The sequence below is a fragment of the Physeter macrocephalus genome, chromosome 4 (assembly GCF_002837175.3).
Source record: "Physeter macrocephalus isolate SW-GA chromosome 4, ASM283717v5, whole genome shotgun sequence".
NCBI lineage: Eukaryota > Metazoa > Chordata > Mammalia > Artiodactyla > Physeteridae > Physeter > Physeter macrocephalus.
This window is the reverse complement of record NC_041217.1, coordinates 126,813,282-126,839,157: the sequence shown is the minus strand read 5'-3', so window position 1 is coordinate 126,839,157 and position 25,876 is coordinate 126,813,282. Positions and strand designations below refer to the sequence as shown.

The 25,876-nt window shown below is 34.5% G+C and overlaps 1 protein-coding gene across 3 annotated transcripts in view; it reads left to right on the top strand.

Annotated features, from left to right (window-relative positions):
• MIER1 (MIER1 transcriptional regulator) overlaps positions 1-25,876 on the top strand; it is a 74,791-nt gene that overhangs the window by 24,580 nt on the left and 24,335 nt on the right. For all 3 annotated transcript variants that reach the window (XM_024119588.3, XM_007109068.4, XM_007109069.4), the window contains 9 exons: positions 2,402-2,560; positions 3,230-3,362; positions 5,041-5,105; positions 8,615-8,687; positions 14,768-14,919; positions 16,148-16,229; positions 17,381-17,475; positions 20,603-20,730; positions 25,159-25,298. In XM_024119588.3, coding sequence (XP_023975356.2) covers positions 2,402-2,560; positions 3,230-3,362; positions 5,041-5,105; positions 8,615-8,687; positions 14,768-14,919; positions 16,148-16,229; positions 17,381-17,475; positions 20,603-20,730; positions 25,159-25,298 — 1,027 coding nt within the window. The remainder of the gene's footprint in view (positions 1-2,401; positions 2,561-3,229; positions 3,363-5,040; positions 5,106-8,614; positions 8,688-14,767; positions 14,920-16,147; positions 16,230-17,380; positions 17,476-20,602; positions 20,731-25,158; positions 25,299-25,876) is intronic.

The window sequence follows — 25,876 nt, the reverse complement described above, 5'->3', positions numbered from 1 at the left end:
AAAAAAAAAAAAATCTTTTCATGCAGTTGGTGTATCACTTACCCTTTTGACACATAACTTAGCTATCTGTGAGCTGTTAGTGATAAGCTTTATTAAAGATAATGATCACACTTTATTACCTCCCACTGGAAAGGCTGATTTGCAGTTATCTTATCCTAGAACTGTGAGATAAGTGGTTCTCCAGGTGGTCTCATACCAGCAGCATCAATATCACCTGGTACTTTAAAAAATGCAGGTACTCAGGCCCCACTTCAGCCTTACTAGATCAGAAACTTTGGGGTGGGGGCAGCAGTCTGTTTAAATAAGCTCTCAAGGTGATTCTCTTGCCCTTGAATAAGACAGACCAAAGGTAGAGAACTTGAAGACATTTATTTGATTGGTAATCATACCTCTTTTTTGTGATCTCTCAAAGTATCAGTTAACTCAGTTGTAAAAATTAGAGGTAGTAGTAGCATATTAAGGTAGTCTTAAAGATGAAATCAATATTATGAAACAAGCTGTTTATGAATTCTCAAGGTCCATGTAAATGTTAGTTGCAAACCTATGCTAAAGTGTTTTTCCTGGTTTGGCCCTTATTCATAATAGTGACTTCAGTGGCTTGGTCATAGAAGTGACTTCAGTTGTTAAACCTGATTCTGATTTGTGGTGCAGAAGTTTATGGAAAGTATGAGCTGGGATTAGGAGGTCTAGGTATTATAGTAAAGTCTCTGTCAGTGCATGATGTTTCTCTCTGCTTGGTTTTCTTATTTACATATATAAAGGTAGCACTGTCATCTGGTACTTTTAAAGATCAAATAAGATAGTGTAATATTCTCACTCTGCTTTTGTTAAGAAAAGAGAATAAGATAGTGTAATCAGAGCACTTATCACAAATGCCTGGCATATAGAAGACACTTTATGTCAGCTATATGTTATGATTGTTTATATAACCCACCTTTTCTATATCTTTTTCTCATTTTATTTCTTTCTTGATTTTGAAGTGCTGTTTTCTTAAATCCTGACTCCTAATTCCCAAGTTTCTGTCTCCTGTACCAGATGCTTGGTACTGGACCAGATTTCTCCAGGGACTAGATCCTTGAACACTTCAAGCACTGTCTGTGTTATTGCACTTTGAGAATCACAATACAAGATGTCAATTAAGTATGCCAGCTTGTCATTGATTTCTGTTTCAGAAACAGATTCACAGACTGATTTATAAGTAGAATATCCATTTACAGTATGAGATAGAAGTGTTAAACAGTATTTTCTTCCTATTTCTTTCTATAAGAACATTTTTTCAAACTATAATCATTAGTTGCTTTTTACACACGAATTCTGAGTGATGGGAGTTAACTGTATTATCTAAGTATTTAGTGTCACCAGGTTATATCGTCCAGTCTGATGTATTCATGCCCACTATAACAGTGTATTTAACACACGGGCTAGACTTATTTCTATCCATGAATGAGGCTACAAGACTGCTGGAGAAATACAAAAGTCTTGTTTCATGACTATCCTTTTTCTAGGTTCTAAACTGACTGACTCAGTTAAATTTTTCTTCAGAGTGTGTGTGTGTGTGTGTGTGTGTGTGTCTGTGTGTGTGTGTGTGTAAAATTTCCTTTTTATAATCAGTTCTGTCATGTTTCCCTGATACTTTATAATGCTTGATTATTGATTAGAGTGAGTACCTTCTGCAGAAAGCTGATTTCATTTCATTACATATGGATATTTCTTCATTTCACCTTCAGGAGGGTATGTTTTTTGTGATGGTTGGGGAAGGTCCAGGTCCCTGGCTGAGGCAGCCTGGTATATGATAAGAGTATGGGCTTTTGTAATTAGACTTGAAATCTGGCTTCACTACTTGTAACTTGTGTGGTTTTTGGGGAAATTGCTTAATCTGCCAGCCTCAATTTCCTCATCTATGAAATGGAGATAATACAACAGTTTTGTAAGATGGATAGTAAGGATTCCATGAAAGGATTTTATATGCAATTATACATAAACCTAGAAAAGAATATATAGCTCATGTAATCCAGTATCATTCATGTATGTCATTGCTGTTTTAATTTATTTGGGCTGTGCTATGAATTTCATCCCCCTTTTTGGGTTTGTTAACTTAGTTTACAGTCTGTTTTCTGATTATTCTATTTCCTCACTCCCAAATTATGTATGGGACGCTTACTAAGTGTGAGCATCCATACGTAGTGCTAACTGAACATTGGTGTACATTCACTGAATTGATACAGAAAAGAATAGTAAAAGCCTAGGATTTTCTTAGGTTTCAGAATTATATTCAGTTTTACCTTTTATGATTTGAGAATTCTTCATAACAATTCTAAGAGTATACTCAACAGATTTGTGAATTATAAGAATATGAAATATCACCTATTCAGAAATTAACTTTTTATTTTGTTCTATTTAGGAAGGGGACATGCCAATTCATGAACTTCTCAGCCTTTATGGTTATGATAGTACTATTCGACTACCTGAAGAAGATGAGGAGGAGGAGGAAGAAGAAGAAGGTGAAGATGATGAAGATGCTGATAATGATGATAACAGTGGCTGTAGTGGGGAAAATAAAGTAAGGTTATACTCATACACATATATTTTTATTCCTCTTGAAGTTAAAGTGTATTAATACATTCATTCTGACTGCTTATTTTTGTCATCTGTTTTTACTCTGACTTTAAAAGTAATACATTTAAATGTTAAAAGTTAATATATAGATATATGTAATACAAATTGGAAGTCCCCTGTAATCTACTCCAGAGAAGTAATAGTTTTCTCTGTGTCATTCCAGATTTCTTATCAATGCCTAGTCTAAATAAATTTGTACGAACTTTTTAAAAAATGCTATTTTTTTTAAGTAATAAAGGCTAATTGGCAGTTCTGTATTCACTTTTATTTTGTTTTGAAATAATTTTCGATTTACAGAAGAGGCTCAAAGATAGTACAGAGTTTCTGTATATTCTTCACTCAACTACCCCTAATGTTAGCATCTATGTAACCATGGTCTATTTATTAAAACTAAGAAATCAACCGTCCCCACCACACCATACTATTAATTAAACTACAGACAATTCAGATTTCACGAGATTTTCCACTGATGTTCTTCTTCCTGTTCCAGGATCCAACCCAAGACACCATTTAATATATTTATTTTAGCCTTCCAGTTGTATTTGGAATACTATGACCTTTCATCTGCAAAAATCTTCTTTTTATCTTAGAGATTTAATTTATTATTCCACAGGAAGAGAATATAAAAGATTCCTCAGGTCAAGAGGATGAAACTCAGTCTTCCAATGATGATCCATCACAATCTGTTGCTTCTCAAGATGCCCAGGAAATAATCCGTCCACGTCGATGTAAATATTTTGATACAAGTAAGTGTTATTAGTTACTATTTTTTGGATATGATTTTTACTGCTTAATATATGCCTAAAATTTTAGTGTTCTTTTTCACTACTCTGTTTGAATTCATTGATTTTGAAATCTTGCTCATCAGTAATGGGATTTTGTTCTAGATTATTAGTTTAGCAGTACTGGGGCCCTCTTGTCCATGAATATACTGCAGTAATTACTGTGTCACTATGATGCCCGATTCTGAGTGTGTTCCTTTTTTTCCCTCTTGACTGTTCTTTAAATTTAGTTTGTTACATGGTCATCTTTTTTATTTCTCCTAGTCTTTTCCTCAGTTTTCCATTTTCTGCTTTCTTTGCCTCTCAGCCTTGATATATTCATAAGCATTGCTTTCTCTAATCAATGGCTCCCAAGTCCAAAAAGTGGTTGACTCTTGAGGTAGGAATATGTTATACAAAGAACTCTCCTAATTTTTCTACAGTTATGATCTAGTCAGAGATGACCAGTAGTCAAGACAACATTTAATATATGTATCTTGAATATTTGCATGTTTCATCTGCTCCATAATGTTTCATTCTAAGCAGGAATCCTTACTCTGGAAGTAAGTTAAGAAAAAGTTAACCATTAGTGTTATTAGTTTAAATATGTGGTCTAAATTTCTATACTTTAAAAAGGAAAATAGTTGAAGAACAATAACCTCTCATGAAATGTGGTAAAGTAATAACTGATTAAACATGGCTACTTCTTTGTATGAGTGACTTCTGTAACACAGTTTGTTTGGAAGTGAATGTAGGGCTGCTAATAATAACTTTATTGTGAACTTTGATCACAGATATGGTCCAGCTGAAAAGTATATCAGTGCACAGAGAGATTAGTTACTGAGATAATTGTTTGGGGGAAATGTGGTGTTTTTCCCTTAGTTAAACCAGGAGCAGATCCATGCCAAAGTTTGCTTAAAAGTGGGATACTAAGTGACTGCCTCTTGAAATAATATTTCATAATTCAAATCTGGTATTTTACTTATGATGTATGCATTGAAGCTACAAATATACTGCCTATCTTAGCTTTTCCATAGGAAGAATTAATTTCTGTATGCTGTGTTACCCTTTTGAATTTTGTGTGCCATTTTAGAGTTGAGAAGATGCTGACAGTCTCATGGTTTTCAGATTTCCCACCCCTTTATGTAAACACATTCTTAGTCCAAAATGTAAACAAATAGCAGCTTGCCTGCTCTGAATAAAACAGAAGTTGTGAAGACATACATACCCTCTCTTCATGCGCTCCCCCCAAAGTGGTGCTACAGAGTTGTCAGTGCTTTAAGGAGCACTGTTCAGAAACCACTGTTTTGCCCCAATTCTTATTTTATAAGGGAAGAAACTGAGATCATGTAATTTATTCTGTCACCAAGCTGTTGGAAGGAGAATTAGGCTTAGAAACAGATTATCTTGACTCTGAATCAGATTTTTTCTTAAAATTTTTTGTAGGAAATCATTTTATGAAAATACAGTTGTCTAAGAAGATTGTCCTAGAAGGTTTATGAGTTTTGCTTTTTTTGTTTTAACTGACAGGGTATTATTTGATTAAAAATATCTTGACCTACCTCTGTAAATACCTTTTGGCATATTTAAATATTTGATGGTAGATATAAGAATGGGTAGGATAAGCAATCATTTTATAGTACTATTGTCTTACTTATTCTAGATAGTGAAATAGAAGAAGAATCTGAAGAAGATGAAGATTATATACCATCAGAAGACTGGAAAAAGGTAGTTAGAGCCATATTTTCCCAAAACTTAGATAAATAAATATTTAAAAAGCCAAGTATAATTATTCTTTTACTAAGTATAAATATTGATAAAATTGAAGTAAGTCTTTTTGTGACATATGAATGTTCAGACTTTCCCTTAATACATCCAGGTGAGAAAGATATTTACCTTTTTATAAATAAAATAATGGTATAGAAAAAATTGGACTTTGTTGAGCAAGCCAGTACTCAAAGCAAGATTAGAAATCCAAATTTCTGAACCACTACAAATTACACTTTTGTTAGCTACACTATAAAAAGTATCACATGTGATTTTTTTTTTTTTTTATACTTGAGAAAGCAGTTGTGGAGGCTTTGGTATTTGTTAAGTAAATTTTGTTTAATAAGTTAGATTACAAGTTTTTCCATCCCATATTAATGTCGATATTTACAACTCAGTATATTGTGTGAAGAGACAGATTTGGGCTTCGCTATAACTATCCATAATTAATTTCTAAAATGAGTCTAAAGATAATATATTGACATAGTCTTTAAATATAAAATTGTATAACATTGTGTCGTTAATCACATGGTTAAATTGAAGAATTTTAAGCTGTTGCAAAGCAGTTGACTTATTTGGAAGATTTATCAAAATGTTATATAGAATTGATCAGGGCAAATCATTTATATAGAAGAGGTGATGTCATTCTTGTTGAGATAGGTGACCTGATATTTCTCTTAAAATCTCCGTTGAGGTTTTTGTTTGTTTGTTTGTTTTGCGGTATGCGGGCCTCTCCCGTTGCGGAGCACAGGCTCCGGACACGCAGGCTCAGCGGCCATGGCTCACGGGCCCAGCCGCTCCGCGGCATGTGGGATCTTCCTGGACTGGGGCACGAACCCGTGTCCCCTGCATCGGCAGGCGGACTCTCAACCACTGCGCCACCAGGGAAGCCCTCCATTGAGGTTTTTTAATGTTCTTTTTCATAGGTCTGATTTTTAATTTAGGGCATAAGCAGTCATTTATTTGGAAGCAGAATAGCCCAAAATATCAAATTGAGTGGCCTTTCTGCAATTTTTGAGTCATGATTGTTTACTTAATTAGTTAATACTTTTGAGGCTTCCCTGTGTTTTGTTTGTTTAAAGTTGTCTGGTTTGGGATGCCTGGGGCAAACTTAAAAAGAGCTAACTAACCTCCTTGTGGATTAAAATAAGGGAAAATCTCTATATTTAGAGTTTCAGTTGGGAAGAATGAAGTATTCAAATGAACTTGGACTGCGCTACCCAAGGATTCTGGGCTTAGCCAGAATTGATATATTTATGGGTTTCCAAAGAGACGTTTAGAAGAGAGAGACATTAGTGTGGGTTGGAGTGGTAAGGAAAGATTATTCCAGTGCCGGATGTGTTAATTAACTTGAGTGAGTAATGAATGAATGATGGGACTGAAGACAGAAAAAAGAATCACAGAAGTTACTATTTGTGTGACCTATTTGAGCAAGTGTTCTTCAATCCATTTTTTTCTGATTCCTACATCATGCAGAAATTAAGATGAAAAAAAGCTAGAAACCTTGGGAGTCATCTTAAACTGTTATTTTCTACCACACATTCAAGTTTATTTATCTTTTCTCCAATATAAATTGATTTTGTATCTGGAGTTTCCCAAGAGAGTATTTGATGAAGCCTTGAATTTTTTTTTTTTTAATGAAGCAGTAAAAACTCAGGAGGGAGAACATGGGGGAGATGAAGCCTTTACTGCTAGGGAGTATTAGTCCCTTCCTCAGGAAAAATATGTAATAAAGTAGGCCACAGTAAATCCAGATTGTCTTATTTTAGTGAGATTTGTAAAAAAGTGTCAGGATTCAGAGATTCATCTTCTAAGGCTTGTAAGATGAAATTGAATTTTTATAGAAACTAGGGTAGAGGAAACAGCTTTGAAATCAAACCTGAGTTCAAATTATAGCTCAGCATTTACTAGTAGTGTGTTCCTGAGGAAATTAATTTTATTGAGTTTCATCTCCTCAAATACAATATGGAAATGACAAATTCAGCCTTGTCGAAGTTGGTGAGGATTTAATGAAAATTTTGCGTAAGATACCTGGTACATAATGCTCCTAAACGCTGTTTTCCTTCCCTTCCCTGCAGAACAAATTAGGTGAAAAGAAGCTATCTGAACTCAATAGGAAAAAGGAAGTGTCTTATCTTTATACCAGTCGAGAAGTTATAAACCCTGGCTTCATGTTAGAATCACTTAAAGAACTTTTAAATACTGATTACCATGGCTTTCATCCAGAGATTCTAGTTTAATTGGTCTGGAATGGATACAGACATCTATATTTTAGAAGCACCCTAGCCAGGGTTGATAACTTGACTATTTATTCTCTGATAGGCATAGGTGAGTAAAGTTAAGAGAGCCACAAGGAGTAATCTTTTTTATAATGAAAGACATAAAGTATGAGTAGAGAAAATGTGAATGTGGTATTTTTAGAAAACTAACTGGTTTTCCTGTACAGGTGCAGCAATAAATTTATTACATAGAACATGTCTTTGAAGTTATACTAGATAAATTGAAATTCTAACAAAAGTGGGAAACAGTAACAGGAGAGAGAAACTTTTCAAATCCCAAGAGTTATTTAAACTTACTAGACCATGATTTTGTACCTTTCCTGCATAAGTCTTCATTCTGAAAATGTAGTATCTGTATTATTAACATTTAGCCACAGACAAAACAGGGCCCATGTAATTAATCTTGGTCCCTGTGTCTTGTAAAATCTCATCAATGGTGATTTCTCATTGTCTTTCTGAACAGCCAGTTTCCCTTAATGTGTGTTTTGCCTATATAGATTGATTACCAGATTTCCTAAAATAAGATTTAATTACATTTGGGAGAAGTTACGATTTCATCTTGTATTGTTTTAATGAAAGTTAGGCACTAATTGCCTGTCCAGTTGGTTTGGAGTTTCATTCATTTGGCTTCTACTGAGCTTTATACAAACCCTTTTGTTATTTCCTTTACCTTAAAGCTCTGGTTCTCAGACTTCAGTGTGTGTCAGAATCACCTGGACAGCTTGTTAAAACACTTACAATTGCCGAATCCCATCCTCATAGTTTCTGGTTCAGTAGGTCTGGTGTAAGACCTGAGTATTTGCATTTGGTGATTCTGATGCTGCTGATCCAGAGACCATAGCTTAGAGCGGGATGCTCTGAAAATACTTTAATTTGACTTTCTGCTTTTCAGAGTTATCTTATAATTGAATTATAAGAATTCATTTTTATTTCTTTTCCTCCATATTTTGAAGTAAAGTTTGTATCCATTTCACCCCATTATTATTACTAATATTTTCATCCAGTCATATCCAAGGTCTTATTTATTATTAATTCATGCATCCTCACAATACTCCCCTGAGATAGTTAATTGGTTGTAACTGTGTTTTATGACAAACAAGGAACAGTTAACCCAAGAAGGTAAATCTAGAAAATGGATATAAAATCTGTGTTACTAGATCTTATTAATATTTTATGTTATTTTTAAAATAGGAGATTATGGTGGGCTCCATGTTTCAAGCAGAGATTCCAGTTGGCATTTGTAGATACAAAGAAAATGAAAAAGGTGAGTTATTAGTAAATTTACTAATTTATAGCTGAATTCATGCTTTTGAATTGATGAACTGTTTTTATACTGGGATAAGAACATGACCATTTGTTTGTTACCCCACTGATTTATGAAAGAAGACCTCTGCACCAGTATCTGTAAGAAATACGTTTTCTGTTTCTCCAGTTCTGTCCATAGAAGTCTAGCCAAAAAAGAAAGAAAGAAAAGTGAATGCATCTTTGGTATTAGATTATTAGATGACTTAAAACATTCCAACTTTTAATTTTTTTCATATTTTAAGTACTCTGAAAAATATGCCCTTTTATATAACCTTTATGATTTATATTTTAAAAGGTTATTTTGTTTCAGTGGAAGCTGTTGGACAGGTTTAAAAAAAACAAGTAAACAACTAATATAAAAAGTTTATTTGCTTCTGAAACTTTTAATATTACTAAAATTGAGTATTTTGATGTTTGTGTATTTAAAATACTTTGGAAAAACAACTTGTATACTTAAATTTTACATGGTTTTTTTCATTATTTTGTCTAAGTGCTAAGGTAAGTCACAAATAATAAATACTTAACAAAAACAGAATACTTGAAGATTTTTTTTTTAAGTCTATTTCAGATTATCCACTTTGGGAGAGTTCCAGAAAGAAAGAGAGAGAGAGAGAGAGTGTGTGTGTGCGCGCGCACGCACATTTAATGAGTTTTCATGTGCAGTGTGACATCACTCTGCTAGAACTCTTTCATCATTTCTTTATTTCAGTTTTCTTTTCCGCACTTCACCTTACATATGCAGAGCCTTTGGGAGTTGTAGAAGTCGTCTTGTTTTCTTTTTAGCATTCCCTCCAAAAACTTAATTTATATTCTAAGTATGCACCTGCTTTCAGAGCAGAGCAGCAGATCAGAAGCAGTAAAGGGAGCACCACAGGCTAGTAAATTCTAGTGTCAGTAGAAATGTTTTAACACAACAGTAATAGCTTTCAAGTTAATTTCTTCAACATACAGGAATGTTAAAGGTATCAATATGGAGTGACCTTGTTGTATATTGAAATTCTGTGCATAGTGTTTGTGAATACATTGTAATTGTTTGCAAAAATGAATGATCCATTGGCTTTTGTATTTTTTTTAATGTGGCAAGTTAATATTATGGCTAAAGATGGTTTTAATTATCTCTTAATATGTTTATCTTTTAACATGTTTGCATTGTCACATATCACAGTGAATAACTGATCACAATCTCCAATTTTGATTTACTGTTTTCCATTTTAACATTTTAGAAAGCAATTTTATGTGTGTGTGTATATATATATTTTTTTCTTTCTTTTTTTTCCAGAAAAGCTGTGGTTTATGAAGCTTTCTCACTTTGAGAAATTTAAGCGTGTTATATTGTATGAGGATCAGATGCATTTAGCAGGGTTACTGCCTTAGAGGAGTCACTATGGTTCAGGCCCTTTCCTCATCTTTGTAGTTCTAGGAATTCAAACTGGTCATGATATCAAGAATTCGTCTCCACTTAGGTTAACCTGTGCACACAAACCAAATTCTTGTAAAACAATTAGGTAAACCACACTCTTAGAAATAAAACTGTCAAAGGAACAGTGCTGATAGTGCCTTTTTTCCTTACAGCGAAAGTTTCGCAGGGTATTTTTCATCAGTTTGGTGATCACATTCAAAAGGGAGAGCATTTGGTTTGGGTGATTTTGATAACAGTGCCACAAAACTTAAGATATCTTGATATCTGAACTGTAAGGAATTATTCGGCAGTTGGATTAGAATTTTTCATTGCTATAAGGAAACCCTATTACTGAGTATCCTAAAGAGACATTAACTTTTTCTCTTACGTGTATGTAAATGATCATTTATACTCAATGAGTATATTATAATCATTTGTTTATTCATCTTTGTATCCTTAATACCTTGGGAGATCCTTTTCACATAAGACACTTTGTAAACATTTGGTAGCTGAGTTATTAGGTGGGTGCAGATAGTGTAAAGAGAACATATGTGGAGTCAGTAAACTTAAATCAGTATCTAGGCATTTGGCCATGGACGTGTTACTTAACTACTTTTTTCTCCTCGTCTATAAAACAGCAATCACCTATTTATTTATAAAGCTCGTTGCGAGGATTTACATGTGATGTTTTTATGTGTAGTGCTTAGCGGCATAGTGTTTGGCACATAGAAAATGGTCAGTAAGTGGCATTAATATCCAAAAGATGATTAATCTTACCCTTATGTTTAGGTTTTATTATTCAGATTTTCAGAAAGTATCAATTTATGCTCTTTTGCTTGCAGGTGACAAAAACTGAGTTCAGTTAGCTTTAGCAAAAAAGAATTTACCTGATTGCTTTACTGGGAAGTTCTGGCTAGTCTGGCTTCAAATAAAACTGGATTCGGGATTTTTATGATATCAGGTGTCTCTCCTCCCCCTCTTTCCTTTATTGTCAGACAAGCTAGGATGGCTACTGGGAGCTCATGACTTACACTTTTTGCCATTCTAGCCAGGAACCAGGAAAAATGAGAACTTCCCCATCCCCCTTTGCTCCAGCAAAAGTCCTAGAGAGAGCTTCTATTGACTCAGCTTGAGTCTTACCCAACCAGAAGTAATTACGGTGAGCCAAGAGATGAGTGAGGACTCAGGCTTGCCCTGGCTCGTTTATCTCTTGGGGCTCCAGGGAGCAGTGTCAGCCCTGCTCAGACTGTATGAAAAGGGTTTAGTTCCCAAAAAAGTGCTGGGCATATGAAAAACATGATTTTTAAAGTTACGTGGGTGTTTTGTTTCTCCCATGTACTAAAAACTGAGTAAATGCTGCAGCTTTGTGATAATACTAAATAATTCGAATACTTGGTAAACATCTTACAATGCACAGGACCCCTTTCCCCAAACTAAGAAGTATTTGGCCAAAGGTGTCAGTAGTGCTGAGTCTGAGAACCCTTTACTAGATTAGCTGAGAATTAGATGGGCTACTTAGGAAAAAAGGTCAAGAGAAAGGAACAAGATATTCTCAAATTTTCATGCTTGCATGATGTAAATTTTAGAGTAAGTAAATGTTGGCTAGGAATTACAAAGCAGTGAATAGCAAAGGACCAGGTGAATTGTTGTTTCTAATGAATATTAGACGAATTATTGATTCTTAAGTTGCTTACTGAAAAATGAACACATGTATTACCCTTAGTTGATAATAATAATACTGTTGAAACAGGCAGTTCAATTAATCTACACATAGGAAAAGCTCAGCTAGACAACTTAAAATTCATGTCATTAATCACAGTACGACCTTTTAAGAATGTGGAAATCTCTGTTATAAACCGCATTATTACACCTTGCTGATTATGTTTCAGCATTTTCATTCTCATAATATATTGATTAGGTAGAATTTTTACTTGGGCATTAAAAATGGAATGACACCTTTTTTTTTTTAACAGAAACTGGAGGTTTATAAATTTCTTCATTTATTCATGTTTATTCTTATTCACTAGGAATTTCCCAGATTGCAGAAGTTTTTGATTTTGTGGTGGTAGTTTCTCAGTTTTCTACATTTGTCATCTCCATTCCCACCCCCAACACACATAAAATGAACTTTGTTAAATTATTTTGAACTCATTTTTGCTTATCTGACACACTTTGATTACTTAAAATACCATAAAAAGCACTTCCCCAGTTAACAACCTGTGTTAATATACTAGGCGAGCTCTTGCCTTCTGAGACTCTTTCACTTATTTATAATCGTTTGTAAATTATATCTTTCAGTAGTATAAGGTGGATATATTTATGGTTGCTTCTTAAAAGTTCTAATATTTGGGCTTGATAATTCATTAGAATGAAGTAGTTTCAGAAGATGCTGTTACAATTCAGTGATTGTGATCTTTCAAAATCCAGCATGTTCATGAAACTATACAATTATAATAAAGACTGTTTTTTCCTTCTGTTGCTGTCATATTTATAGAGGTTCATGTCATATTTATAGAGATTATTTTTCCGCTGTATTTTCGTGTTTTTTATCATAATGGTGGAGTTCTTCCTGAATTTCTGATCTCTTGGCGTTTAGTCATTCTATAATAGATATTTAATAAATATCAACTGTGTTGCCTTTTTTATTTAGATCATAGTCAGAAGTCATATTTAGAGTATAAACTTAACTGGAAAGTAATTAGGTCTGTTTCTGGAACCAGTTAAGGCAGTGTGGTTTATTCTCTGAGAATGCTAATTGTTCTCACCTCATTGTCATTTTTAGTATATGCATTAAATGAAGTATCATATTCTCAGGGTTAGCCTATCTGGCTGCTAGTCACAATTCTAGGGACCTGGCTTGTCATTTGGCGCCATCTGGTGATGTTTGTGTACTCAGTTTAAATAAGCATATCTCTGTATCCTGTGACTTGGGACTTCCAGATTGATTCCAGAAGTATCTCTCAGGTAGTTTGTGCTTGTTTCATAGGCTCAGCATGGGGTATCTAACTGGGAGAACACTGGGGACTCCGGGACCCACCCTCCATTGTCTTCTTCCTGAATCAGGGTTTCCTTGTAAGGCATTGTCCATCTCCCACTCCAAGAATATAAGAACCCTAGTATGCTCCCTTTGGCAAATAAAGGCTGAGCGCAGACCAGAAATCAATAGCACTATATCCAAATTCACTTTATCATGGGAGTTTTATGGTATTTACAGTTTGGAGTTTTACTAGGATTGTACCAACAAGTTAGAAAAGGAATAAGGTTTATTACTAAGGAAAAATTTAAAGTATATGTGTGTAGTGGCAGGGGAGTGGGTGGGGACAAGGTAATCTATATGAAAACATTTAACATAGTACCTGGTATGTAGGAGATGTACCTTTGTTAGCTGTTAATTCCTTTTCATAACACAAGGAAGTTTGACACTGTCAGCTATACTTTGTCTCTTAAATTCAGAGTCTTTGTCCAGCTGGCTCCTTTCTATTGGCATTTAAGTGATTATGTCTCATGCCTTTAAAAACCAACAAACAAAACCAAAAACTTTCTTCAGCTATGCTTCCTCTCTAGCTACTGTACTGCTCTATCTCCTCCCTCACCATGGAACTTTTCAGAAGAGTTTTCTACTTTATTTCTTCACCTTCCATTTCCTCTTCATTCCTCTCCATTATGGCTTTGGCTTCCATCTCTGCACAGAAACAGTTCTTGAAACATTCCCCTCCTTGTTAGTAAATCCAGTGCACCTTTTCAATTTTTCATCCTGCTTGTTTAACAGCTTTTAACCAATCTATTACTCTCTGAAACATTTTCTTCCCCTTGCTGCTATGGTGCCACACTTGATATTTCTTCTGTCTTGTGACTGTTCTTTCTTAACTTTTCCTGTGTTTTCATCTTCCTGTCGTTTAGGATTCCACAAGGCTCTCATCTTAGTTTCTCCTCCATTCTTTCACTTTTAAAATTTTGATGAAATTGGGGCTTCAATCTTATTATAATGGAAATTCTGATGAAACCTAAATGGTTTTTTTAAAAAAGTGATGACTTGCTTTATGAAAATGATTTGTGCTTATGACAATATATTTTCAAGCATCATGGAAAAGTACAAAGATGTAAGAAAAAATTGTCCCAGATCCTACCACCAAGAAATAAGCAGTGTTAATATTTGGTGAGCATTCTTTTAGACATCCCTATTCAAAAATCATAACTATAGCTAACATTCATTGAAACTTATTTAATATGTGTCAGAATTGTTTTAAATTGCTTGAAATCCTTACAGCCATGTATAATAGGATTGTTTTCCCCATTTCACAGATGAGGCAGAAAGAAGGGAAGTGACTTGCTGAGGTCATACAGGTAGTAAGTGTTGGTAGTGCTAGTCAAACCAAGAGAGCTTGGAATTTGGTAAACTCAAGCTAAGTCAGTCTAGATCTGAAAGGGGCATCAAGTGGTACCTTCTGTTTAGATTGCTTAAATCACTTAAGCTATGAATATTGCCCCAGAATGAAGTCACGCAAGTAGTGGGACCACACTTTACCTCTCAGTTCTCAACATTTTGGCTCTAAGTATGGGTTATTTGTTCAGTGATATGTTTTAACACAAACTCTATCAATTTTGGGCATTATTTTTAACATTATATTTTACTAATTTAGTATATGAAAATGATGATCAGCTCCTGTGGGACCCTGAGTACTTACCGGAAGACAAAGTGATTGTATTTCTTAAGGATGCATCTAGAAGAACAGGTGATGAGAAAGGTGTAGAAGCAATTCCTGAAGGATCTCACATAAAAGACAATGAACAGGTACATGAATAAGAAATAACAATATTCCCAAAATATATTAACCACATACATTTATAAGTTTAAAGTGCTGTCACATTTAGTGCTATTCTATCCACCAAAATTCCTTTACAGATGGTCCCTGACTTAACGAAGGTTCAGCTTAAAATTTTTTGACTCTATGATTGTATGAAAGCAGTATGTGTTCAATAGAAAGCATACTTTGAATTCTGATCTTTGCCCAGGCTAGTGTTGAATATCTCTTGTGATGCTGGGCAGTGGAAGAGAGTCACAGCTCCTGGTCAGCCACGTGATCATGAGGGTGAACAACTGATACAACCATTCTGTACCCATACTACCATTCTCTTTTTCAGTACGGTATTCAGTAAATTACATGAGATATTCAACACTTCGTTATAAAATAGGCTTTGTGTCAGATGATTTTGCTCAGCTGTAAGCTAATGTAAGTGTTCTAAGCACATTTAAGGTAGGCTAGGCTAAGTGATGGTGTTCAGTAGGTTAGGTGTATTAAATGCATTTTCAGCTTACAGTATTTTCAACTTAGGATGTGTTTTTTGGGACCCATTGTAAGTAGAGGAAGATCTGTAATGTCATCAACAGGGAGTCTGAGGTTTATAATCGGCATAAGATATGTAGTATTGACACACTCATTGGTATGACTTCAGCTCAAATAAAAATTTTGATATTTTAGTTTGCCTGTATATATTTTTTATTAGGCTTTTTGAACTTCCTTTGCATACCCCATAGAATCTGTGGATATCATCAAGTTGGGAATACCTGTCTGGGATAATGTTCTTCTGTATATAATAGAACAGTGCCTACCATGAACCTAATAGCAGCATTATATACTTTTTTGCCTTTTTCACCAGTGTTTTTCTTTTCTGATTTGTTTTAAATTGTCTTTGAATAGGAACCCCAAAAAACCAAAAAGAAGGGACTTGTGATTATTATAAAATGATTTCTTTTTATTTATAAATTCCTAGAGTACCATGGCCACCAGTAGAGTATTTGCTTATCCATTATTTTCTACATATTCAGAGGCAGTTAATTATCAGGAATAAATTATGTTTGTTTTTTCTTTAGTGTTCTTTATGTTGCATTTACTAGAATTATTTGTCCTCCAGAAAGGATGAAAACACTGGATTCTGGAAAAGCCTTTACTCTCTTAAGAAATTGTAGCCTTGAATTGTTCATAGTCCAGGTTACATACTGAAGCCTTTTATTTTTCTAGGCATTATATGAATTAGTTAAATGCAATTTTGATACAGAAGAAGCATTAAGAAGATTAAGATTTAATGTAAAAGCAGCTAGAGGTAAGCATAAATATTAATTTTTTATTTGTTTTCATGATATAGCAGAAATTTAAAATTTAAGCTTTTCAGTTTAACTCTAGGTATATCCTAAATTTAATAATACTAATCTCTGAATTCAGTAAATAAATATTTGCTGGATAACAACTTGTTATGACTTGTTAAATAACTTGTATATAACACAAGTGTTACACAAGGCATTATGGGGAATGGGGTTAATATTGTCTCTTCCTTTATGGGAAAATAAGGCCATTTAAATAAAAATATATAATGCCTTTCAATTTTAAGGCATTTTAATAAACATTTTCCTATTTGATCTTGGTAATGATCCTGTGAGCTAAGTAAGGTGAAAGATGTTAGCTTCACTTTACAACTGATGAGAACTGAGGTCTCTTAGCTGAGGCAAGCATAATTCATAAACAATGAAGCCAAAACTAAAATCCAGGTTTTTCACTTTTTTACTCCAAACTGGCTCCCACCCCACTTCACTAAGAGTACTGTTTATATATCATTATGTAACAAATGAAAGATCATTCATTCAACAGAATTGGAGGGCCTACTAAATTGTGGGGACATAACTATAAACAAGGTCCCTGACGTCACGGTGCTTAGAGCCTAGGTAGGGAAGCTGAAAAATAGTTACGAGTTCTTCCAAGGAGAATTAGAGGGTGCAATCCAAACTTATTGCATTTGGACTTAACTTAGTTGGGGGAAAGAGTGAGGCTGTTAAAGCTTCTAGAACAAAGTGATATTTTTACTGGGCTGTAAATAGCTAGGTGAAAGGGGGTTGAGGTAAGAGGCAGGAAATAACTCTATAGACAAAGGGAAGAGCATGCACAAAGTCTCTAAAGTAAGAAAGAACATAACGAATTTAAGGAATTGAAAGGTAGCTGGTTTAGTTGGATCATAAAGAATAAAGGGGAAATGGTATAAGTTGAGGTTGGAGAGTCAGGGACTAAATCATCCATTATTAAATAAGGATTTTTTGTCACTATCTTTTTCAGCCATCAATAAGAGAACTCAGGAGTAAAATACTTCCCTCATTGTTACCAAAAAGTTATATTTTTATTTACAACTTTGTTTGTTATATGCAGCATTTGGGAGAATATTGCTTAACAGTTTCCCCTCCTTCCCCCGCCCCCCAATTTTGTCAGAGGAATTATCTGTTTGGACAGAGGAAGAGTGTAGAAATTTTGAACAAGGGTTGAAGGCCTATGGAAAGGACTTTCATTTGATTCAGGCTAATAAAGTAAGTGATGATATATGTTTTCTCTTTTATTAAAGAAATTTAGTTAACCTAGATGATATTAAATCTTCTATTATGTTTTCTAATGTTCAATAATGTTCTAAGGTTCAATAATGAATATTTTAATACAGTGGTATTTAGAAAATTATAATAAGCATGCCTAGACTTCCTGGCATGTATTTGCCAAGTGACTGTTCTCAGTGTATGATATTGGAAGCCTGTAAGAATTAGACGTTTATAAATATGTTCATCAGCTTCTGGATGGGATGTGTGTATACACTGTAATTACTTAAAGCTATTTTCCACAAACTTGTTACAGATTTTTTTTAGGAGGGTCTTGCTTGGAAACTTTGAAGCATTTTTACCATGACATTATTTATAATTAAAATGTTTTTTACATTTGCTTAAGTCCTAAGTCGTCTAAAATCAGATACTTAATATTTAATTTGGTTTTAATTAAGATTTACTTTTCCAGAAGAATATCTCAATAAGTCAGCTTTATTATACATTATATAATTTTATAATTTGACAATTTAGCATAATTTATCATGCCATATGGGTAATATCAATCATACAGTGTCAATGTATACCCAAAAAACCTGCATAAGTACTTGCAAATTTATTTTTAGGTTTAATTCTCTTAAACTGAAATCAGGTAAGATTTTTAATAGTAACTACACAATTACATAGAATAGAAAAATGTGTTCCTAGCTGAAATTAGGACAGGCAAAATTAAAATCTCAGAATGTAAATATAGGAAATTAAGTAATTTCTAGGTTTATAAATATCACATTTTTAACAAATATAAATGACAAGGAGCTTGGCTTTACATGTTTCCTTAAAGATGGTGTGTAAGATATGTGATGGCTTATCTAGTATGATGCTGAAAGTATCTGGGCTTATGTGGGCTTGCTTCTGAGGCTCTAAATAGTTTGTCATCACATTCTCCTTTTTTATACCTCTGGATGTGATCCGATGGTATTCACTTGATTTGTTTCAACACATATTTAACAGTATCTATTTTATGTTCCATAAATAAAATAGTTGCTTACAAATCCTGTGAGTTCATTTTTCTCAGTTTTGTTGTTCTTTGGTTTATTCTTGATTATTTTGTTGAATTTTGGTATTTGACATCAGACATAATTAATAAGAGAGAAATTTTGAGTCTTAGCATTGATGTGAAAGGTGTATCCAAATCATCTTAGTGTTGTATCCAACATTAAGGTGTTGTATCCAAATCATTTGATAATTTTCAATATAGTGAATACTCTATGAAAGGAGTGCATTATGCTAATGACTGTTTCATGTAATGGCCATGCATGTTTCTGATTTTAAAAAAACAAATTGTCTCATGGTTGAAAGGGACAACGTTTTGGAAAAGAGTTTTCTAGCATTCCTGCTTGAATTCAAACACTATTGACCAAACCATGCTGGATTATCTGTGGAGGGACCCTTGGGATGATAAGCTGATGTAACTGGCAGGAGCAGTCCTTGTTTAAGGAATAAGAACTTATTAGGTGACTTAAAACTATTAGCCAAAAAAAGTCTTAACGTAATATTGAAAATAAGACCTTGATTTCTTTATAAATATTTGGGATGGTGATATTTCAGTGTTACAGAAGTCATCTGACCTATACCTAGTACACTAGTTGTTCCAGTGAACAAAGGGAGGACAATAATTCTTAAGAAGGAGAAGACATTGAAGTCCAGTGAAAACATTAAGGCTTTGTTTTTACACCTGGAATTGAAGTTTGGTCTTAATCGTAGTTTGTATTATGCACACTTACTTAATTGAGGATTTTTCATAATAATGTTAACTTTGCATGCCACAAAATGTGTTTGTAATTTTTGCTTTCAGTAACTTAGTTGACTTGACAATTGTCTACTAGAAATAACATTCTGAAAAGGAGGCAAAAAACAGCTTGAGAAGATGACTGGGTTTTTAGTTTTTGTTTTTAAAGCCCTGATAGCTTTGTCTTAAAGCAACATGGGCCAGAGTCATAAAGTGCAGTCAGAGGGGCAGAAAGAAAAATATATGTCCCATAACAAAATAAGGATGTCATAAAATTGACCTTAGGTGCAGTCAGTCCCACCAGATACCTTCTTCAGAATCAGAAATTTATGAGTTAAAGCATATTGTCTGGCATCCTAAACACTCGTTCAGATACCTTTTTAACTCCCAGTATTTTATATGCATCAACCCTACCAGCTCTCTAAGCAAAGTAGCAAAACGGAATTTTGTCAACATCAGTTGCCAATCTCATATGTTTAATATTAGTAAAGGGAGCCATTCAGTTGCCCAAATAGGTATAGCACAGTAAGCCACTGGAGTAATTTAGCAAACAAAGTATTAGCATTACTCTAATAGCTTTTAACTCACTGGGGAATACTTTCAGCCTTTCTAGAAAGTAAGTAACTGAGTCTGGATCAGTGTTGGGATTAGTAAGAGAATCCTTTAAATGGGAATTTAAAGGCAGTCTCCCTAGGCGTTCTGTGAGTAAAAGTATTTGCAAGTTGTTTATAACATTAATTTTAATTCAAATGCCACTTCCAGACATTTTCAATAAAGGGGTATTTATTTTTATAGTAAATGAACATATGATAATCTCTTTAAAAGCATAATGCTATTGACATATATACACTACCAAATGTAAAATAGATAGCTCGTGGGAAGCAGCTGCATAGCACAGGGAGATCAGCTTGGTGCTTTGTGACCACCTAAAGGGGTGGGATAGGGAGGGTGGGATAGGGAGGGCGGGAGGGAGACACAAAAGGGAGGGGATATGGGGATATATGTATTAATATAGCCGATTCACTTTGTTATACAGGAGAAACTAACAGCATTGTAAAGCAACTATATTCCAATAAAGATGTTAAAAAAAAAATTAAAAGGTTAACAAAAAAGCATAATGCTAAATATCTGAAGACCTGTTGCCAATGTATTATTTTTCTTAATGGGAGTCCAGCAAGAGTAATTTTTAACATGGCTGCTACAGTGTTGTATTTTTTAAGTGGTATTATGTATTACTTAAAGACCAGCTAAATTTGTTTTCAAACTTCAGGTATTTTTCATGAGATAACTCCTTTAAGGAGGAGATACTTGTTAAAAACAAGTATTTGTTTCTTACAGGTTCGAACAAGGTCAGTTGGTGAATGTGTAGCATTCTATTATATGTGGAAAAAATCTGAACGTTACGATTTCTTTGCTCAGCAAACACGATTTGGAAAAAAGAAATATAATCTTCATCCTGGTGTCACGTGAGTCTATTTTTTCTTTTGAGTCATATTTTTGCTAAGCTTTTCTAAATTTTTCTTGAGAAAATTATAGTTTTTAGAATCTTCTTTCTCTTAATAGGATAAAAGTTTACATTAGTTTCAATTTAGCCATTTATTGACATCTTCATAGAGCATTTAGACTGTCTTATAAATACATTGTAAACTACAGTTCATCTTATTTGAGACAGCAAATTTATCAATGTTAAGAGTGTATGTTTTCAGTAGTATTCCTGAGAGGAAATGGATCAGAACAGCTGTGAAGGCATGTTTTTGTTAAATTCTATTCCATTCAGTATAAGCACATACAGTTTTGATCTAATAACACTGAGAGAGAGCAGTAAGAATAGGAGAGACTGTCTTTTCTAAAACTTATAGGGCCATATGCCTAATAGAGGCCCTTTAAAGAGGAAGGGAAATTAATATTTTTCCTTTCCCAATTTATTTGTGATTCTGGGAACCAAAATCAGATTTGGATATAGATGATATCAAAGGGAAAAGACATAGGGATATAATAAATCAGGTAAAATTCCATTTTCTTTTTTATTACAAAGTTTTTTATAGAGAGGTGCACACGTGCATGATGACTTCCCTTTCCCTAAATATTCTGAAACCTTTTCCTCTAACAAATAATATTTAATAAGTAATGCACCTTTAGCTAACTCCCAGTGATAGAGGGAGTATAGTTTATTATATCCTCTTTTTAGCAAAATGCCTTATATGTCTAATCCATTCCCCATGCACCAAATTCTCTTAGCTTCATTCAGTCTAGCTGTGGAATGAAACACTGTTCCCACTCCCACTAGCAATTTGTTGCTTAAGTATATAGTACATAGAGTATTGAACCCTTCATTTCACGAGAGTTGCTCTAAAATGCTGATGAATTGTTGTGGTGGAACTGACTTTACCATATACCAATTAACTTTGCCAATACCTTTGAGTATTCCCTAATGTTTATGGAATAAAAATAATGCAAAGTTGTGACTTCATTTGGTCACCATGCACCACTAAAGTTCTTAAGCCTGGCCAAATAACTGCCTTTGGAAGATGTGCTTATATGCATATTTGCTTGTGCTTTCCAAACTCCTAGGCTGCACTATTTCTTGGTCATGTTCATTTACAGGTGTCTCTGCTGGTCACTTCCTTGGAGGATCAAACACTCTAAAGTCCAAAGCAGAATTATCTAAAAGGGAATAAATGGGTATGATTGCCCCTGGAAGTCATGAGACATTGGACTCTGTGCCTCATTCCCCCTTGTTCAAATCTTACAATGAGTAGAATTTTGTATATAACAGTATTCCAAATTTTATATAATTGCTTACTGTTATCAATTTCTAGTTAAATTTGTATTTATTGGTAGTGCTGAGGCACAGTGATGTAGAACTAGATACAGCTATCTAGTCTTCAGAGTATATCTTAAAATAGTCAGTTTTCAAGCTATTCTATAGGGAAAAGCAATAGTAACATCTTTCATTTTTTTCACCCATTTCAGAAATAATGTTCACACACGAACTACAGGCAATCTGTCGTCATCAGCAGTAAGAACATAAGAATTGCCATGCTGGGTCAGACCCATGGTTCATCCAGTTTTCTCTTTCAGAAAGCATCACCAAGGGAAGTGTTGTGGGCTGGCTTAGTTGGTCCTCTGTGATGTCAAGCTCAACAGGTTAGGTAGGGATGTGCTGCCAAACATTTTAGTTTTTCTAATAATCTCTCCGTAGCTTCTGAAAACTTTTTGAAGATATTTATATTTGTAACCTTGATTCTCCTTAAGTTTAAGTATTCTGTAGGTGGAGTAGTCTCAGTTAAAAGTAATCCCATATCTTCTCTTTTCTCAGGCTTTAAGAGTTAACAGCATGTTCCCTGGTGTTATGGTAGGAAGTGAAGAAATGCTTTTCCCCCTAGACAAGAATACTGTGTTTTTGTAGGCTTCAGTTATATCCCATCCCCCTACTGGGTCTTTTATAAAGTTTTTTGTTTTTTTAACTGAAAACTATAATTTTTTTACTCCTACTCGTCCCTTTTTGCTGTGTTAAATAAATCTCCTATAGGAAGCCATGACCAGACTGTATATTCCAGATGTGGAGAAATTGTGGTTTTCTGTAGGCATGAAGATATTTTTCTAGTTTGCTTCCAGGACCTTCTCTTTCTATTAATAGTTGCACTTTAAGTGACCGCACAAAACATTAAGTTAATGCCTTTAGACAAAAATTGGACTGAATTTTAAAATTTTCCTCCTTAGTCAGAATCCATAGTTAAGAGCAGATTATCCTGAAGGTTATTTGCTCATTTTTCTGTTACATTGTTACCTTCCATTTGTTCACCAGAATGAAGCACATTGCCACTTTTCTGCCTATAAATGGCCTTTGAAAGAGCCTACTGTGGATTCTGTCTATTCACTACCTACCTGGAAGAATTGGTAGCCATATACAAATTGAAGATTTTGCTGTAACAGCCTTGCAAATAATTTTTTTCGAAGTAAAAATTAACTCAGCATAACTCGAACTGTTTGAATGCTACTCCAGCCTCCTGTACGGTCTACCTGACTCTTCCTTTCTTAAGCATTCTGGATGCCATTAACCGTTAAGAAATAATAAGTCTTTCACAATATCATTGTTATATTCCGAAATATAAAATAATTTTGATATCTAGTCAGTTCTAGCTTCCTTTGCGTGGCTTTTAACATCCTCCATTACCCATTGCCACTATGCCAAATTTATTTCCAACAATTCTTCCTCATGCATCGTCTGTTTCTGTTAGCTTTAGCTTCTGAAGTCCCTTGGGCATTGCATTCATCATGCTCATTCTGTTTCTGTGTGATTTGTTAACATAATTGTTCTGTAATGGTGAATGACATAAAGCCAAAGAGATCTTAAAAGACCATGAAATTTCATTCCCTCCATTTATAGATGAGGAAAATAAGGCCTAGAATGTTAAATTGATTTGTTCGTGGTCATATATGTTTCTTTGATATGTGTTACTTTGTACTCTTAACCTGTTGGAAGCTTCTTGAGGTCAGATTCTACATCCCTATATTATAAACTACACGTTTATAATGTATGTTCCTGTATATAAACTACAACATGATCACGTAGTTTGAGATTAAAACTATAGTTACTAGTCTGTTCTAGACTGTTACCACAGACTTTCAGTAAAGTCCCAAGCCCTTCCATGGTTTCCTTCTTGTCCACATTCTTACTTACCCTGCTTACAAAATTCTAAAAGATAAGATTTGCCTTACTATTTCTGTTATACTTATTCTGAGGGAATTTAAACATAAATAAGGTATTTTGGGTTTTATTGCACTTCTCCTCTGCACCGTGCACAACTTAGGCACTGGTGGTGCAGTGATAAAGCAGACTAAACTCCCTGCTTTCAGGGAACTATTCCAGCACAGGTGATGGCAGACTTTTTCTGTAAAGAGCTAGAGAGTAAATGTTGTAGGTTTTTGCAGGCGTTAAGTTCTCTTGCAACTACTTAGCTCAGCTATTGTTATGAAAAGCAGCCATAGACACTATGTAAGTGAATGGATGTGGCTGTGTTCCAGTAAAATATTGTCCACAAAAATAGGTGGCCAGCCCACAGGCCATAGTTTGCTGACCTTTATTCTAGTGACTTAATAGCACTTCATAGTTCATAAAACACTTCGCTACACATATGTTATACAACAGCCCTGTGTGGTAGATAGGTCATGTATGGTTACATGCATTTTATAGGTAAAGACACTCGACCTGAGAGAGAGAAGTATTTTGTTCAGATCTTCTAACCTCAACCCAATGTCACTTACCACAAATGTCTTCCCATGCCATACAGTTCAGGAATGACTTAGGGAAGGAAGTAAGCTCACCTCTAACAATATATGGGCAGGTAGAGCTGGCAGATAAGCCCAGGAACTTAGTGAGTTTATTATAGCTCAGCTCCAGCAGAAAGGTAATATAGAAGGTAACAGGAAGGTAATTCATTATTAGGTCCTAATTTGTCTTTCAGGTATTGCCATAGCCATCAAACAGTCTTTACGAGCTTTACAATGCCAATCTGTGTCTGTTCAGAAATTCTTCTGTACTCCTTCTGATTGACATCATCCCTGTCTCTTCATTTACAGATTTTCTGATTTTAGTTGGGCCCCTCTGATCACTTGCCTACAGTTTTTAAAGTTTTAAAACTTCCTATAGGTCTCTAAAATTTGCTAGTATACAGCACTTACATATTTTTCCTACAAACATGTAACCAAAAGGAGCTTTCCATTTAAATGTTCAGATACTGGTGTCACAGATGAGGCACTGGAATAAATGTAAGTGAAAATTAGGATATATTTGCTAATAAAGCCTTCTAAATTTAACCTCAGTCAATTTTAATTTTCAGCTGTTTTTAATACAAGAAAATAATTGTCTTATTATTTTACTCACTTTTAAGGGATTACATGGATCGTCTTCTAGATGAAAGTGAAAGTGCTGCTTCTAGTCGCGCACCATCCCCTCCCCCAACTGCGTCAAACAGTAGTAACAGCCAGTCTGAGAAAGAAGATGGCACTATAAGCAATAGTAATCAAAATGGTAAGCAACCAAAGAAACACTTAGATTTCTTCATAGAGATGGGCACTTTTCTTTCAGTAGCTTAGAAAATTCAGTTTTGGTTTCTCTTAAACTTCCAAAGCAGAACTAAAGTCATAATTGTAAATACCAGATGAAATATAGTATCAGCATACATATATACTAACACACAGAATATGTACAAGTCAGTTGGAAAGAATTCCCATTGAATTCCCATGAACTAAAAAGTACGTTTAATAAAGTATACTGGGCTTCCCTGGTGGCGCAGTGGTTGAGAGTCCGCCTGCCGAGGCAGGGGACGCGGGTTCGTGCCCCGGTCCGGGAGGATCCCGCGTGCCGCGGAGCGGCTGGGCCCGTGGCATGGTCGCTGAGCCTGCGCGTCCGGAGCCTGTGCTCCGCAACGGGAGAGGCCACAACAGTGAGAGGCCCGCATACCGAAAAAAAAAAAGAAAAAAAAAAAGAAATAAAAAATAAAGTATACTATCAACAGTGACCATTTCTTTTAAGAAATTAAGAAAATAGCATCTGTTTTCTTATCAGGTTAGAATGTCTAGATATAAGTATTCTTGTTAAGTCTTAGA